This window comes from Drosophila gunungcola, chromosome 3R (genome assembly GCF_025200985.1).
Source record: "Drosophila gunungcola strain Sukarami chromosome 3R, Dgunungcola_SK_2, whole genome shotgun sequence".
Taxonomy (NCBI): domain Eukaryota; kingdom Metazoa; phylum Arthropoda; class Insecta; order Diptera; family Drosophilidae; genus Drosophila; species Drosophila gunungcola.
In genome coordinates, this window is record NC_069139.1 from 9,907,303 (window position 1) to 9,923,177 (window position 15,875).

At 44.1% G+C, this 15,875-nt stretch overlaps 1 protein-coding gene across 3 annotated transcripts in view; it reads left to right on the plus strand.

The window, feature by feature from the left end:
• Positions 1 to 15,875, plus strand: part of LOC128252038 (obscurin) — a 123,577-nt gene that overhangs the window by 82,789 nt on the left and 24,913 nt on the right. For all 3 annotated transcript variants that reach the window (XM_052979420.1, XM_052979422.1, XM_052979421.1), the window contains 2 exons: positions 7,110 to 7,223; positions 14,057 to 14,257. In XM_052979420.1, the coding sequence (XP_052835380.1) occupies positions 7,110 to 7,223; positions 14,057 to 14,257 (315 nt within the window). The remainder of the gene's footprint in view (positions 1 to 7,109; positions 7,224 to 14,056; positions 14,258 to 15,875) is intronic.

Sequence of the window (15,875 nt, forward strand, 5' to 3'; positions counted from 1 at the left end):
GGATGCATGTGTGAAAAAGGACCCGCATGCAGAGCTTATTGAGCTTGTGATGACCCCGTTGAAGAACAGAGGAGCTTTAAGAGCCATCTCGGGCGATTTCCATATAGTTATGCAATCAGTCACACATACGGTAAACTGCAATTGATATTCGCCAGCAGCTGCAGAAGGATTTGAGAGGACAACTCCGACATGGAGGTTATGCCCTCCACACACACACACACAGAAACACACCCACATTCACATTTCGTCCACAATTCCGCTTCCCTAATCCGATTTGTTTCCCTTTGTGCGTTGTTTTCCTCTTTGCTGCTGTTGTGGTTGTCGCCATAGCTGTTGCTTCTGCTTTTTCACACTTTATGCATTATATTTTCCACAAAACACACGTGCACCGTGCAACAAAAACGAAACAATGCGGCAAGTGTAACGACAACACAGCAACAGAAAAAAACACCGCCGGATAAAACAGAAAGCCAGTTAGCGAGTCAACAGGAAGGACGATGACGATCGCCCTGGACAGTCAGCAGGAATCGCATAATGTACGGCATATATACAGAGCTGGTGAATCGTATTTACCGGACCTCCACCGCCAGAACCGCGCTGATGAAAAGCCTGGAAAAACCTGGGAAAACCCTGGAAAAACCCCCTAATTAAGTTGAGTCTCTACCGCTCACCTGCAATTTTTTCCACCATTTTCGGTTGCACCGCACTGCGAACCGAAAATTAGGCCACGACCTGACCCGGCTGAGCTCGTGCTTTCACCTTTGCCACCACTTTTCTTGCCTTCTGCACAAACACACCATACACCACACACCTGTACTAGAAAGTGTAATACATTTTTTGTACCGCCTGGCAGGCAGGTTAAATTTGCATACACGCATTTTTCAAGCGTTGCTGAATTTCCCGGTTCGCAGCAAATCGTTAGCTACATGTCCGGCAAATTCCCACCAATTCTTTTTGCCTCAGCGATTTCTGTTGCAATTTATTTTGCATTCTGGCCTAGACCTCCGGTCCGCTGGCGAAGGCGCAAACAAAGGGGACTAAGGAATGTCCCCCCGTTGCAAGTTTAAAGCATTTCTTTTTTCACGTTCCATGAAACTTTCTCCGCTGCACGTGCAACATGTCACATTTCGCATCGCACTCCAGTGAATTAAATAGGGGCCCATGCGAATGGCTAGTGCAGAAGTAAAACATGCCACGGCTGTGCGAATTGTATGAATTTCATTTGACGCCACCAGGAAAATTACAAAAATTTCATTTGACACGCAGAAATATTTAATATGCACAAGCGAGGAGCAGCAAGGATCCGTACGGAATGGCAAGCGAAAAGGCAGTGTCCTTGTCTGAAAGTCATGATATATTCAAATTCATTTCGTTGCGCATTAAACGGCTAACAAATAGCATGAATTTGCAGCATTTTCGGCGACACCCAACTGTTCGCACTTCCGCTGCGACTGGTGGCTGCTGCCTGGTGGCTGTTGGCTGTTGGCTGATGGCTGACTGGCCCCTGCATAAATTATCGGCCAGAGTCGGGGAGATTTTTATCATTTTGTTTACCGAATTCAATTTCGTTTTTATCGCATGCAATTTACATGCTGCCTGCTGTCCATTTTGACATCATGATTGATGTCCTACGCTGGCGACAGTCAATTATCGTCAATCACTTGGCTACAAAACATAGCACGTACCAAAAAAGGCAAGTGGCAAAAGGTGGGGAGAAGAAAGCATTTCACTTCCGCTCTTGCCGCCTCTTATTTTGCACATTTTTCTCTTGACTTGCAGCATTACTCATACGCACCGTTGGCAGACAGGAATTCGGTAATAACTTTGATTACTCAATCTGCCCGCCAGGCGACAAACACTTTAATACTTTAGAGGTCCAACAACAACACACACACATACACACACCTCTGGGCTATCGCGAAATTGAAATCATTGCCATCATTTGGAAACCATTACGTATGATATATGCGCTAATCTGATATGCAGGCACACACAACATACAAGTTGGGTGAATAAAAATGTCACCAAAAGCGGCAACAACAATCAAAAAATACAATTTATACACAAAGAGGCATGCACAAAGGGTCCCACGAAATGGCGCCGCTGGCGAAGGGTAAACTCAACTCGTTGTCCTTGCGTTAGAGGGATGTGCGTATGTGTGTGTGTGTGTGTTGTGCTGTGTTGCATGCAACACACTTGCTAAGTAGCTGCGAGGGTGGCTGCCACGGCGCGTGATCCTGCGAAAAGGTTGCCCGGGCAATTGAGTGTGAAAATGTTGTAGGCATAAGCGGAGCGCCTGGATGTTGACTAATGCACGAGCAGGCACTCAACTGGCGTGTCGAAGTCCCCGAAAGTTGCCAGGTCAAAGGGCAGCGGCAGAGGCGGCAACAGCCAGGTGGCTCTGTAAAAGGCCCCGGATGACGAAGCCGTCGACAAGTCAATAAATATGCTACCAGATATTCATTGGCGGCATGTGTGCTGGAGGGCGAAACCGAAACCGAATCCAAAACCAAAACCAAAGGCGAAATCAGAGCAAAAAGCGAAAACCTGGGCCCTAATCACGTGGCGACGACACTCGCATGGTGTTACGTCTAATGCAGAAGGTCCTGCCAGACGTCAGAGCATTGACATTGATTTGTTTTTCGTCCTGCGCTGCTGCGTCTCACTTATTTCGGGGATTGTGTGTAATACGCTTTTGATTTGCCCAGAAATTCCATTTTTCACAATTTAATGCGCATCTCGCTACGTGTTGTCGTCACTGGGGCCATCTGGAACGTGCCCGGTTCCGGGATCCCGAATCCGGATCCGGCAACGGCTACTGCTACCCCTCAGCCATCTATCATAGTCCGGGCATTTGTCACGTGGGGGACAACGTGATTTCATTTTCCTGTCGCCATAAAGGTGACACATTGCATTCGTCCTGCCCCATTTGTTGTGTATTAGTCTAAGTACGAGTGTCTGTAGCTGTGTATTTGTGCATTTGTGTGTATCTCTTTTCGTTGCTTTAAACGATCCGCTTGAAACTGGGCTTAATAAATACTAAAGCCTTGTATATTGTTGTAGTAAAAAGCAGCAGCAGTTTATTCGGTGGTCGAGCGAGAAGCGTTCCATTGATTTTCGAGACCCAGAACCAGGCTGGATAACATGTTGTTAAACCACAGGAACGCGAGCAAACAAATTACCCACAGCAGTTGGCCAAAAATTGTTGAACATAACTTCAGATTTTATGGCCCACATGTGTGCGAAAAGAGAATGGCGGAATGGAGTGCATAGAAAGTGGTGCTGGTATGGCTTGTGGGTATTCAATGTGGGTTCACTGTGTGCGGTTTAGGTTCGCAGGGGGTGCAGAGTTTACTATCAGTTTGCCGCTTGGCCGGTGTGGCTGCGAAATTAGCGCTCTACTGTCTCGAATGCTCACTACTCACTACTCACTATTCACTACTGACTACTCGCTACTCACTACTCACTACTCACCACTTTACTCATTACTCACTACTCCTGTAATACCTGGCCAACAACTAGTCGCGCCTGCAGCTCGCATTGTTCGCCGTCTTTTGCGGCTTGGCCAAGTTTCATGTCAAAAGTGCACTCCATGAATATTTCACTTGCAATCACATTGTTTTCCCGCTAACTTTTTAGATTGTTCTAACATGTGGCGGAAGAGGGCGTGGCCGGTCGAGGGAGTGGCACGTAACGTTGCAACAACAGTATCAAACTTTGGTTTTCACTCAATTTTGGCAATGCTTTTCAGGCTTGTGGCCGCACAACGGTTCGGAAAATGTGGCTCGATGCATCGAAAGAAAAACTTTACTGCTACAGTTGATTTTTATACTATTTGTGCATTTAAAGAAATAAAATACAAGAAAAGTTTTTACTTAAGAGCAAAGGAATGACCAATAAATTAAATTATTTAATGACAATATAGTTAAATTGCATCTTAAATTTTTCATCTTATATTGGTTTAAATGTCAAATTGCTTCTTAAATACTTGATCGTGTATTTGAATTTATTTTTCTACTATTTAGTTCTCTCAGTGCATCCATTCATGTGGTGCTGTGTGTATTTGCAGAGGTAATCCCTAATTCCCTTGTGCTAAATTTGCCAGTTCAGTTCTGTTTGGCTCTGTTCTGTTCGGTTGGGCTCCCTATCGCCTCACCCGTCAGATTGCAATGCTCCTGGCCCTTTGAACTGGCCACGTTAATAGTGCGGGGAGCTTTGATGGGAGCCTTAGTCTGGCCGAAATATGGGAGATTTATGCAGACGTCTGGCCAGCCAGCTATACAGCCAGTCAGCCAGTCCGGATAACGGCCACTCCGGCATAAGTAGCCGGTCAAAAGATATTGCTGGCTTGCTTTTGCCAACTGCCATGAAAAGCACCTGCTAGGATCTGCTCTTTTGGCGCTCAATCAAGGGATTTACTATGTTGGCTTAAAGCTTGTTTTCCGCTTTACGCAGCGTTTAATGAATTTCCCCTTTTTTTTGCCCAGTTTGTTTTGGAGCTCGGCAAGCTGCCTCCGCCGCGTTTCACTTGTCGCAGTTGCCACTCCGGCTCCCAGAACACCAGAGCAGGTGCGTCCCTGAGCCGCCGTGCTGCACTCGAAATTACAACGGTTGCAGGTGCAGCAGATGTGGCAGGAACTGCGAACTGCGAGCAGTAGGAACCATGCCGGTTTTTCTATATTTTATGCACTTTGCGTGCTACCAAAAATTGTAACTTTTTTTCGGCTAGTCTCCCACCGGTGGGCGTAAATGCACACTTTGATGAAGGTCAGTGGTGGTGCCTCCCAGGGGCAAGTAAAAATAAACGAGAACTAGTTTGATAATTTTCTACTCAAATTGAATATTTGCAACTGTACTAGTATGTGAGGCAAACTTTTCTTATTCTCTGCGAATAACTTTAATGGAAAAACTTTGAATATCAAACCGCAAAAACAAAAAATCCTGGCCAAAAAGCGGAAGCGAGGGCCTGGGGGCCAAGAACGGGCACATAAATTGGAAAATTGAAATTGAATTGTAGACACAGACAGGCACGAAAACAGGCGACCAAACTGACCAGACAGACGCAAATAGAAAACTCAGCTCAAATTCAAAGTTCGGTTCAATGAGTGCATATTCACCTCTGGGGACTGGCGAATAAAATTGAAATCAAATAAATATGCAGGAAACATTCCTGGGGCACGTGTGTGTGCAAATGAGTGCGATTCTTTCATCTTTTCTGCCTTGTCTTTCATCTGTCCCCCAACCGTTGTGGATTTCCTGGGACGCGGATCAGTGCCCAAGTGGCACAAAGTCATTTGCTTTATTAGCACTCGAATGCCAAATCCCAAGACAGACCCCTTGCTTCCTAGCCAAAAAAAAAAAAAAAAGGAAGAAGGAAGAACTTTCCTTGTCTGACATTATTTCGTTATTATCCGCATCAAGGACTCGATTGACAGGAGCACAGGCACGTGCTGCCAACGCCTCTATCCGTCTTGCGAAAATATTGTCACAAGCAACGAGCCAGGCTCAAAACAGACTAGCCTGGCTACAAAAGAAATTATATTTACCAGGCCAGTGGAAGCAAAAAAAAAAAAAAACAAGGAAATCGAGAAAACAAAACACAAACAGGTCGGCCAGTCGCTGGGTCGGTCGTTTGAGCCAAGAGCAAAAAAAATCAGCAAAGGAATCAAATAAAATGCCAGCAACATGGCATCGGGGGCCTTGCCAAGTCCTGTCGCCTGACAGCCTCCACTTCTTTGCAAGTGCGTGCTGCTGACTTTTGGCCTTGCTTACCTATTTTGGCCAAGTCGGCTCGGTGGCTCGGCTTCATGCCCCACTGCCAAATGTTTTCGCAGCAGATAAATACAACATTTGACACTTCATTATTGTGCCCGCAGCGTAATCGAATCAATTCAATTCCAGGACCTTGGCTGGCCACGTCAGGCCTTGTCATGGTGTCAAAAGTGCTTGGTCCTCGGTCCTTGGTCCTTGGTCCTTCGCATCCACATCCGCATCCGCTTTCCCCACCATTCATTGTTCATCGCTGAGAGCCGCAAGGCTCAAGGAAGCTTGCCCTGTTGACACATTCGCTTAAACGTATTAAATTGTTTGCCGTCGCCTTTTGGCATCGACATCGACGTTGTAGCTGACGCACAGTTTTCTTCTATTTTTTTTTTTTTTTTTTGTTTTTTTTTGTTATTTGTTTTTTCCAAGCACTCGGAGATCCTTGATGGCGCTCCGTTTGCGTGCGGAAGTGCGGCCAGCACAGTCGTATCTGTATCCGCATTTGGCCCTGTCACACTAAAAGTAATCGATTACCATGTAACCGGATATGAGCGTATCCGTTTTTCGAGGGGGGGCGTACTCCCGACTCCCGACTTGCCCCAAAAGGTGCTGTGTTGGGTTTAATCGAGTTTAATTGGGCCCGCCACAATGCCTGGCTATTTATGCAATAATCATTGTTTAATTACAAAACCAAATAAATACTCTAATGCCCTGCATGCAGCCGGGGCCTTTGATGTGGTCACCGTGGGCCTGAATAAATTATGCAAGACACGAATTATCTAAAACGCAAATGCATCGCATCGACATCGGTATCGGTATTTGTGCGTGCCGTTGTGCCTATGCAATTGAATTAATTCGAGGCTCAGTTGGGTATTGGCCAAAAAGTATGCTTTAATATTTAAGTGCATTTTAACACTTTACAATCACACAGATACAGACAAGTCAAAACGCACACGCACACACACACACACACAAACACACACACAAGCCCAGAGATTGACATATAAAATTGATTAGCAAATCAACAGCAAGTGCATTAAATTACTCGCCCATCCTGTGCGTAAATTTGACAACTTTCATTGGATGGGCATAATAAAATTGCACTTTATGAACTTTCCGACATTTGACAAATATTCCTAAGCGCACTAAACCAATTAGCCACATAGCCACATGGCCACTCACAAGATGTTGTGTGCTGATCTAGAATCTAGATGATGTCCGTTGACCAAAATGTGTGCACACACGAGTAATAATATTTTGAGTAATTTACTTTATATTTTGTACGAAATGAAAATACCAAAAGGCATTTGATATTAAAAGTCTGTCTCTCCTTGTGTCCTTTGCAGTGTCCGCCCAGAGCATGATGACCAAGAACGAGCCCATGTTCATATCACGTTCGGAGACATTCAAATTTATCACCGGCGAGACAATAGTGCTGCCCTGCGAGGTGGCCAATACGGGTAAGTTGGGCAGTTGGGCAGTTGGGTAGTAATATGTGGGTTCAAAAACCCATTTTCCATCAGGCATACCGACACGAGCAGATTCGCCCACGCAGTTTGCATTTAAATGCTGCGGTCGAAAACTCTGCCGTACAAATAATTAAGCCGACATTATGCGATGGCCACAACTATGCATTAATCCCCCGGCCGGACTAAATTTCATCCGACTGCTCACTGACCGCAGAAAAACAAGAGCAGCGGTCAAAAGCGGACAGTCCACCGAGTGACTGGTTGGTGGCATCCATCCAAGACATGTGTAGTGGTTTCGGCCTTCCGCTTCACTCAAGTCCCGGCATTTGGTCGATGTACGTTTTTCAATTTAAATGCGGTCGTGTGTGCGAGTTTATTTGTACATAACAAGGATTTAGCATAAGCAACGGCATCAGAGGAGAAGGCAGCCGGCAAGAATGTGTGGGCGGAATAAAATAATGCTGGGCCAAGACAATGCCGTCCAAGATGGTCGAAACTTGTGCCACTCGTCGGGGACAAAAACGATACATAAAAACTCGGACCCAAACACTTGGAACACATTTCACTTTCTACACAGTGAAAATATCTCTACAATTTCTCTGAATGAAGACATATGTACAATTATTTATTTAAATAAGCAACTTTTCTTACAAATAAAAATATATATTTATAGTATATATATTTTTTTATGGAAACATTCAAGTTTTCGATGCCACTGCTAAAAATAGAGTTACTCCTTTGAGAAAAATAACTTGTTTGCTTTTCGCCAATTGAAAGTTATTTGGTATTTTATTGCTAACATTTTCCTGTAGTGTATGCACACACATATGTAGCCGTTTATGTAGACGCATGTGAGCTTGAGACGTCTGCGGTGGGAGTATCCGTTTATAAGGAAAGGAAATACAGAACAAAGAATTTCATTTGCGTTTCTCATGCACTTGATTGCCTCCGACAACGACGAGCTCTCCAACTTCGACCAGGACAAAGCACCAACCAAGGCCAAGACACGGATGAAGAAGATGAAGACTGATCTGGCAGAGCTGGCTATGCGATACATAGACAATTTCTGCAACAAAATTATAGCTGCGGGCATTTGGGTACTAATAATAAAAAAGCAGAGTAGAACAGAGAACAGAAAATACCGGAATAAAGCACAAGAAAGTAAATATAAGCAAAGCAGAAGCGGTTGGGGGGGAAATAAATTGCCTGGGCGTTTGGTTTACTCTGCACTTACCCCAGCCAGCCAGCCTGCTAGCCTGCCAGTTTGTCCCCTTGGCTAATGCGGCATTATGCTAATAAAGTGCCCATACGACAATTTCATTACTGCCATTGCTCAGCTCGCGGCTTACTCGCGCCCTTAAACGAAATAATTAAAAGCGAAGCCGCAGAGCGATTTCTTGTTTTTAATAACGCGTGCTTTATGCGGCTCGCCCTGTGAAATATGATTAGAAACGAGTATCCGGCGATTTGGCCTGATTGCGGACGCAGGTGAGCCGGAACGCAGTGCATCCCTTTTTATGGTCGCGAACATAAAGTGTAAAAAATAATTGATAGAATTTTTAAAGCAGCACTTAAACGTCGAAACTCTTGCACCCCGGCACTTTGTACAATTTATGCGCATTTTCATTTCGTTTTATGGATGCGAACTCGTAAAATTCGAAAGCGAAGAAAACGAAAATCACACAAAGGGCCCGTGCGTTTGGTTAAGTGTGTGTGCGTTTGCGTTAGAATTTCCATATAATATGAAAATGCCTTTAAACACTTATTACGGAGCTTTGCACCCCGAAAGAGTAATCTTTCAGCTCGAGTGGCAGCGATAGTCGTGTCTGAGTGTGAGTAAACAGTGAAACAGTGGAACATTTCATCATTATCATTTCATTTGAATTTTTATTTGTTCTTCAATGTCTGGCACGCAAAGTCTGTTTATTCCATTGTCTGCTTGTCGGCTTGTCTGTTTTTTTTTTTTTCTGTTTGTTTTAGTCTCTGAATTTGCCTTTGCCATTCCTTTTCACCAGCAGGATACTAGCGTCTAGAGTGGAAATACTTGTACTTATGTCAGCTCGACAATATCAATTTCGGAAAACCCAAAGGTTTCTTTGATCATAAGAGAAAAGCAGTTCAGTTCAGTTCAGTTCATACTGTCAAAGCGTAATTATATCCCAGAAGCTTAGGTCTGCGTACAATATCTCATTCAGTGACTGGAGTGTCCTGGGCAAAATGACGCACTGGGCTTTCCTGCAAGGAAAGCAAACAAAGACAGGTGGCAGGTTGTTCTTTTGGACCTTGTTTGCTTGGCAAAATTTGCATGTTAATCCTGTGCCTTTTAAGACAAGTAAATATTGTTAAATAATTTATGCCCGTAAACTGGCAAATCGTTAAAACTTTCCAAATAAACAATATGCCAGAGATGGAAAATACAACTTAATTTCAATCTAAAATATTTTCATTTGAGAAGCCATTTGCTTTGGCACTTATCTCGTTGCACTGTTGCAATTTTTAAGCTTTTCTAAATCGACTAATTAATTACTCGGGCCATTTTATCAACTGCTCAACTTGTCTGCATGCAAAGCCAGTATCGTGTGAATTCTTCAATGCGGTCTCGCTGCAACAGGAACACAAAAACGAAATGGTAGGAGCAAAAACATTTAAGAACTGGCAATGGCTGACTTGTAACTGGTAGCTGGTAACTGGTAGCTGGTAACTGGTAACTGGCTGTAACGGCCTGTGTGACTGTAAACTCGAATGCAATAAAATTCAAAACACAAAAACCCCGCCATTGCGGCCATACAAACGCTCATTACGCTTTGATGGAGCGTCGGCGCTCGAAACTATTACCCGGCAAACGGAAATGGAATCGTACCGCAAAAGTTGAAGTTGTGCAAACAGCAGAACGGACCACCACTCGACTTTGCAACCAAATGTATGGAAGTGGAAGTACGAGCGGTACGGCGGCAACAAAGTTTCAATATTAATGCCATTTACAGTTCTAATTTCGCTTTTTCCGTACTACGATATGTACACACACGAACAGGAACACGAACGCAGGAGCACACTTAACACACTCACACCCGGGCAAACATAGTCGTAGTACAAAGTTTTGCAAGAAGTTGCAGATAAGTCCGCCCCTTTAGTGCCTGCCTGTACCCGTAGACCCTTCGCTCTAGTTTGCCTGCGGCGGCTAAGCCGCAACATCGTTTATCTTCGGGGGTCATCATCTTATAATATTGGCCTTTCCGACATGCAATAAATTGCGCTCAGACAAACAACATGTCCGTTGGTCGGCCTTTAGTCCGTTTTTAGCCTGTGAGAAAATCGAGCTCAAGGCGGATGGGATGGTTGGCATATTGCGCATACGCATAGTATGCCCAGAGCAAACAGACAAAGGCGCTGCAACAATGCGAACAGTGGCCATATTTGAATTGGTCGGGTTGGGGTATGTGTTTTTGTTGGCCTGCTGCCTGCTGCCTGCTGCCTGTTTATGTGCATATGTCCGTTTGTAGGATCTCTGTCACTGGGTGAAGTGTGGAAAACTAAAAGTTGGCTTTTGGCTGTAAACAATGAACCAGCGCTCTGCAGCAGGACGTGTGTGGTCGGCCATTTGTCCAGGCGGAGGCCGTGTTTATGTGAGCCCACTGAGGATGAGCCTGACATACAAAAACCGAAATGCTTTTACCGAGTTTCCGCCCCACGCCAGCCACTACTAGTTCATCCTCATCCTCATCCTCATCCTGCTCCTCATCCTGCTCCTGCTCCTGATTCCAGGACTTGCCGCTCGCTTAACGGTGCAATTGTTTGCATGTATTGTTGTCGTAATGCCTCCCCTTTCACCCCCTTCGCCATCCATCTGTGTGTGTGTGTGTGCGTTTCTATTTAGTTTAGAACACTTAAACCGGAAATTGAGGCGTTTCGTGTTTTGCTTGTTTTCGTTGGATTGTTGTTATTTTAGTTAACAATTTATTTAGTTGTAGCCAGGCAGTGGTACACACATGAACAAGGCTCCTGATTTATATGTGCACTTGCAACGGACAAGATTCCTGAGTCCTGAGTCCTGCGCAATCTTAGCTACTATTGCCTGGCCAATTATTATTTTGCCACTCTGAAAAATAAATATATATTTTTGTATACTTTTTTACTTTTGTAATTCTTGTATCTGTTACTCAATTGTGTACACTATTTTTGTATTTTATTGACAGCATCAATTAAAACTCCACTTTCTTAATAAAATTCCAAAAATCCTGATATATTTTAGTCATCTTTATTTTTTAATTAACAAATGATATGAAACGAACTAACAGCTCTAAAACAACGCCAGCCAATTAGTAAGAAATCGATGGAATTAGGCTATTGTGTGATTTGGACCTTAGGAAACCAAACAATTGACAGGCTGACTTTTGCAATTTGAAAGCTGTTGCCCAATTTGCATATCCCTGCGCCAAAATTGACTTGGCAATGTATCAACTGTAGTACGACTGACGTTGCTTCATTCATAACTCAATCAAGCGGCTAATATGATATGACTGCACTTCGCCAGCACGTTCATGTTGCAACACCCGGCAGGAGGAGCCTTTGCCTTTGCCTCTGCCATTGCCTTTGCCATTGCCTTTGCCCCTCTAATTTCTAAGCAGGATGCATATGCATGCGAGGAGTGGGACTCACAAGCCCACAACTCAATACCCTAGCACCTCGTCATCGCCACCCAGGCAGCCTGAGGAATTATACGTCCCGTTTTCCCTTTTCTTCTTCTGCGGCAGGGACACACACCATCTACACATCCCGGCCACCCACTTGGAGCTCCATGCTGCTACCACAACTCCACCTCCGACGCCTTTTAGAGCACGCTAACGACAGCAGGTGGTGCTCGTTTATTTATTTGTTTTTGCAGTGCACTGCGCCTGCATTGCCTGCCTTTCAGCTTTTCATGGTGCCGGAGACCGTGCGGACCGGCTTGTTGATGTTGTTGAACTCATTGCAAATAAATACGCTTTTTGAATGCGCATGTAAATGACTTCATAAGCATTTTATTACAGCCCAGCCAACTCGGCTGAGGTCCTGCTGCACACACTCATTCGCATTCACGGTTCTGTGTGTGCTTGCGAGGTGGAATCAATTTGAAAAAGGAAGAGTCGGCTACTTACAGCGGAGGTCAAAATAGTATATACAATTATTTTTTAATTATCTCACATATTTGCCATGGTCTTGCAGATCAATATATATAGGAATCAAGGGGTTTAAACAAAATAATGAAACAAATTGTTTTTCTTATTATTTTGAAAAATTTTTTCTTGAGAAAAAACAAGATGTATTTAATTTATTTTTAATTGTTGATTTTAATGCATAGGAAAAAAATGTTTAAGACAGCATAACTAATTAGATATATTTAAAAAATTAATTTTTTTATAATAACATTCCATAAGCCGAACTCTTTTAAACGTTTAACGAAAAAAGGCATCTTTTAAAAAATAACTTTTAAAGTCAGTGCCACACGCTTGACCGCAGCTGTATTTTTCCCATACTCTTGATTTTTGGGCAGCAGAAGAGCACACTTAGTCGTCGATGGCGGGCAAAATTGTTTTAATTTTTAATGAACGCCGCTCGTCGGCACCGAAACACGGAAGTCATACATCATTAGTAGCAAATCCGGCAGCTTCAATACAAATTTCAATACTTCTGCTGCTCCAACTCCCCATAATATTCCCATACCCTCTCCCTAAATTTCCCTTTTCCCCTTTGCCGACCATCTATGCTCTGCACGCGCGCGGAAATTTACATCGAGCAACTCACATAAATTGAAAAAGGAATCACAATTAATGAGTTCGATGAGCACGCCATTTCCATTGGACTGTCGTACGTGAATGAGAGTGAGAGAGTATTTGTGCATGTTAGGGTGGACCTTAGTCATCCAAGCTTGATAATGCTAATAATAAGACTGTTTATATGCAAAATATGAATCTTAATTAATCTATTCATTTTGTTAAACATAATTTTCATTTAAACTTGGGATTTTAAAGTGACTTCGACGTAATCAATTCTTTACAAGTGAGGGAATTTATTCCATGAAGCTTTTAAGATGGCTAAAGAATTGAATATAGGCATTTATATAAGGAACTCTAATTTGTTGAAAACAAAAAACATTTTTTGTTTGGTTTTTAAAAAAAAAAATTTGTTTTTAATTTCTTTTTTTGATTTTTTATTAATTGTGTCTTTATTTATGTACAATCAGTACAAAATGTATGTAATTAATTAGTTTTGTATATCAAAGGAAGCCAATGGGACACTTTATTTAGTCTGATAATGGTCCACCCTGGGTTACATGGGTCTGGTTGGCATCCTTCCTCTGGCATTCTAGCATCCTGGCATCCTGGCTGGCTCCTGCTCCTGCTGCTGCCGCTGCCGCTGCTGTTGAAGGCATCCGAGTGTCTGACTGCCTCTCATTCTGGCATATGATTGCAAATGCCGCACATTAGCGGATATCAAGTGGGTGTTACTGAGTGCCTGTCTGACTCTCATCCAGTGTTGTTCATGCCGCCTGTCTGCGGTTTATATTCCACTCTGGATCTGCCTCTGGCTGTGTGTGTGTTTGTGTGTGTGTGTGTATTTGTGCTGGTCCATGCCAAATTGAATTTCTAGCCTTTTTAGATCCTTTGAAGCGGGCCGTAATTGAGTCATTTGAATTCTGACTTTTCCATTTGCGCTGCCAGTGCAATGCAGGCACTCGAATCTGCCATTCGATTTAATAACTCTCGAACATAATTTATCAATTATAAATGCCAGCTCTGATTTCGATTTCGATTTTGATTTCGTTTCCGATTCGCCTCTCGTTGCAGACACGTACGTTGTGGCCTGGAAACGTGGCATCGCTATATTAACCGCCGGCTCCGTGAAAGTGACGCCCGATCCCCGCGTGCGCCTAGTCAACGGATTCAACCTGCAGATACGCGACGCCCTGCCCACGGATGCCGGCGATTATATCTGCCAGATTGCCACCATGGATCCGCGCGAAATCACCCACACGGTCGAGATACTGGGTAAGTAGCCTATAGGCTCACAAATTTGCCAACGACTTTTCGCCACTTTCGGCGTTTGCATTGTTATGCAAAGTTCCAATCTCCCAGATTGACGTTCCATGGGATTTTTATGGGCGAAATTTATGCGGCTGCCTCAAATCACTGGGGCCCCATTGTTAGGCTTCATCATTTGGGCACCGGCATCGGCATCGGCACCAGTTCAGCTTGGCTGGGGTGTTGTGTGTTGGTCAAATTAACATATCCTTACATCCTTAGTGCCTAGTGCTTTATGCGTCCGGGCCACTCAAATATGCAAAGTAGGTCGGCTGCAATTTGGCCGCTTTACGGCCAAAGATTCAATAGAGAGTGGAAATTTTTGGGAGCGTTTGAAAAAATCAAAACTAATCTGCCATTTGCCCGGAATCGCCGCTGCTGCTGCTGCTGCTCATCCCTCGATTTTGGTCCACTTCCATTTCCACTTGCAGTGCAAAAGCAGTGAAGCAGATCCCCTGGAGAAGAAGCTGGAAGAAGCTGGCGAGGCAGAGAGCGGATGCAAATTGCTGCTCCTTTGGCTCCGGGTCCTGCTCAACTACTTCCTGTCGGGGAGACCCGTTGTGCCTAACAAGCGTACGGTTCCAGCTTTGTTTCTGGCTCCTTTTCGGCATCCTGGGTATCCTGGGTATCCTTCTTTTGCCATTGCCTTTCCCTTTCACTTTCCCCTGCCCTTTCGGCATGCGTCTTCAACTGGGCTTCTAATCAGCAATGATGAATAATTTACATATATTTCCCCCAATTACAATGTTGCCCTTTATTTGCATACGACTGTTCTGTGTGTGTGTGTGGGGGGTGAGAGCCACGCCCCCCGCCTGGCTAACACTTGCCTTTCAACTGCTTCTTGTGCTGTAATTGTGTGCGGTGCATGCAAATTGCGATACAATTCCCCAAATCTCCAAAGTGCTCTGTCTCGCTTTTTTGCCGCCCTTCAACTCTTCTATCTCTCGCCGAGTTCGAAACGATTCAAAAATAGTTTTATTTCTGCCAGCTTAAAGGCGCTTTAAACGCTTATGCGAACGCGTATGGATTTGCGCCAAAGCATTATTCGCCAGGGCAAGCCTATAAAAAATGCGTATTTATTTTAGCGGCGACAACTTTTTTCATTTGTCACTGAAACTTGGTCCTGCCTTGTGGTTCTGGTTCTGGTCCTGTTTCTGTTTCTGTACTTTTTTCGGTCACCGCCGCAGGCAAACATTAAACGGAAAAACGGAAAACTCCTCGCCAGCCACAAGAGTGAGGGAAAAAAGTCGATTATTGAAAAGTTTTGTTTATTTTATGTGTTTATTATGCGCTCCGTTTGCCAAATAATGATCATGGCCAGAAATATTTCGTTTATTGAACTTTCGAAGCGCACGTAAATTTCTCGCCCCTGGTTTTTCGGCCTTTGCCGTTTGTCGTTGTCGTTGTCGTTGTCGTTGCCATTGCCTCCGCACCAATCTCCATTATTGTCAAAGGAGAAAACAGGCAAAATAATGCGCTGTCGAAGTTTTTATAGGCTCAGCAGCAGACTCGGCCAGTGGCGGACAAGGGCAGCCTCCCCAAATCAGATCAAAACCCCTGAATCCAGAAACCCGAACCCAAAGGC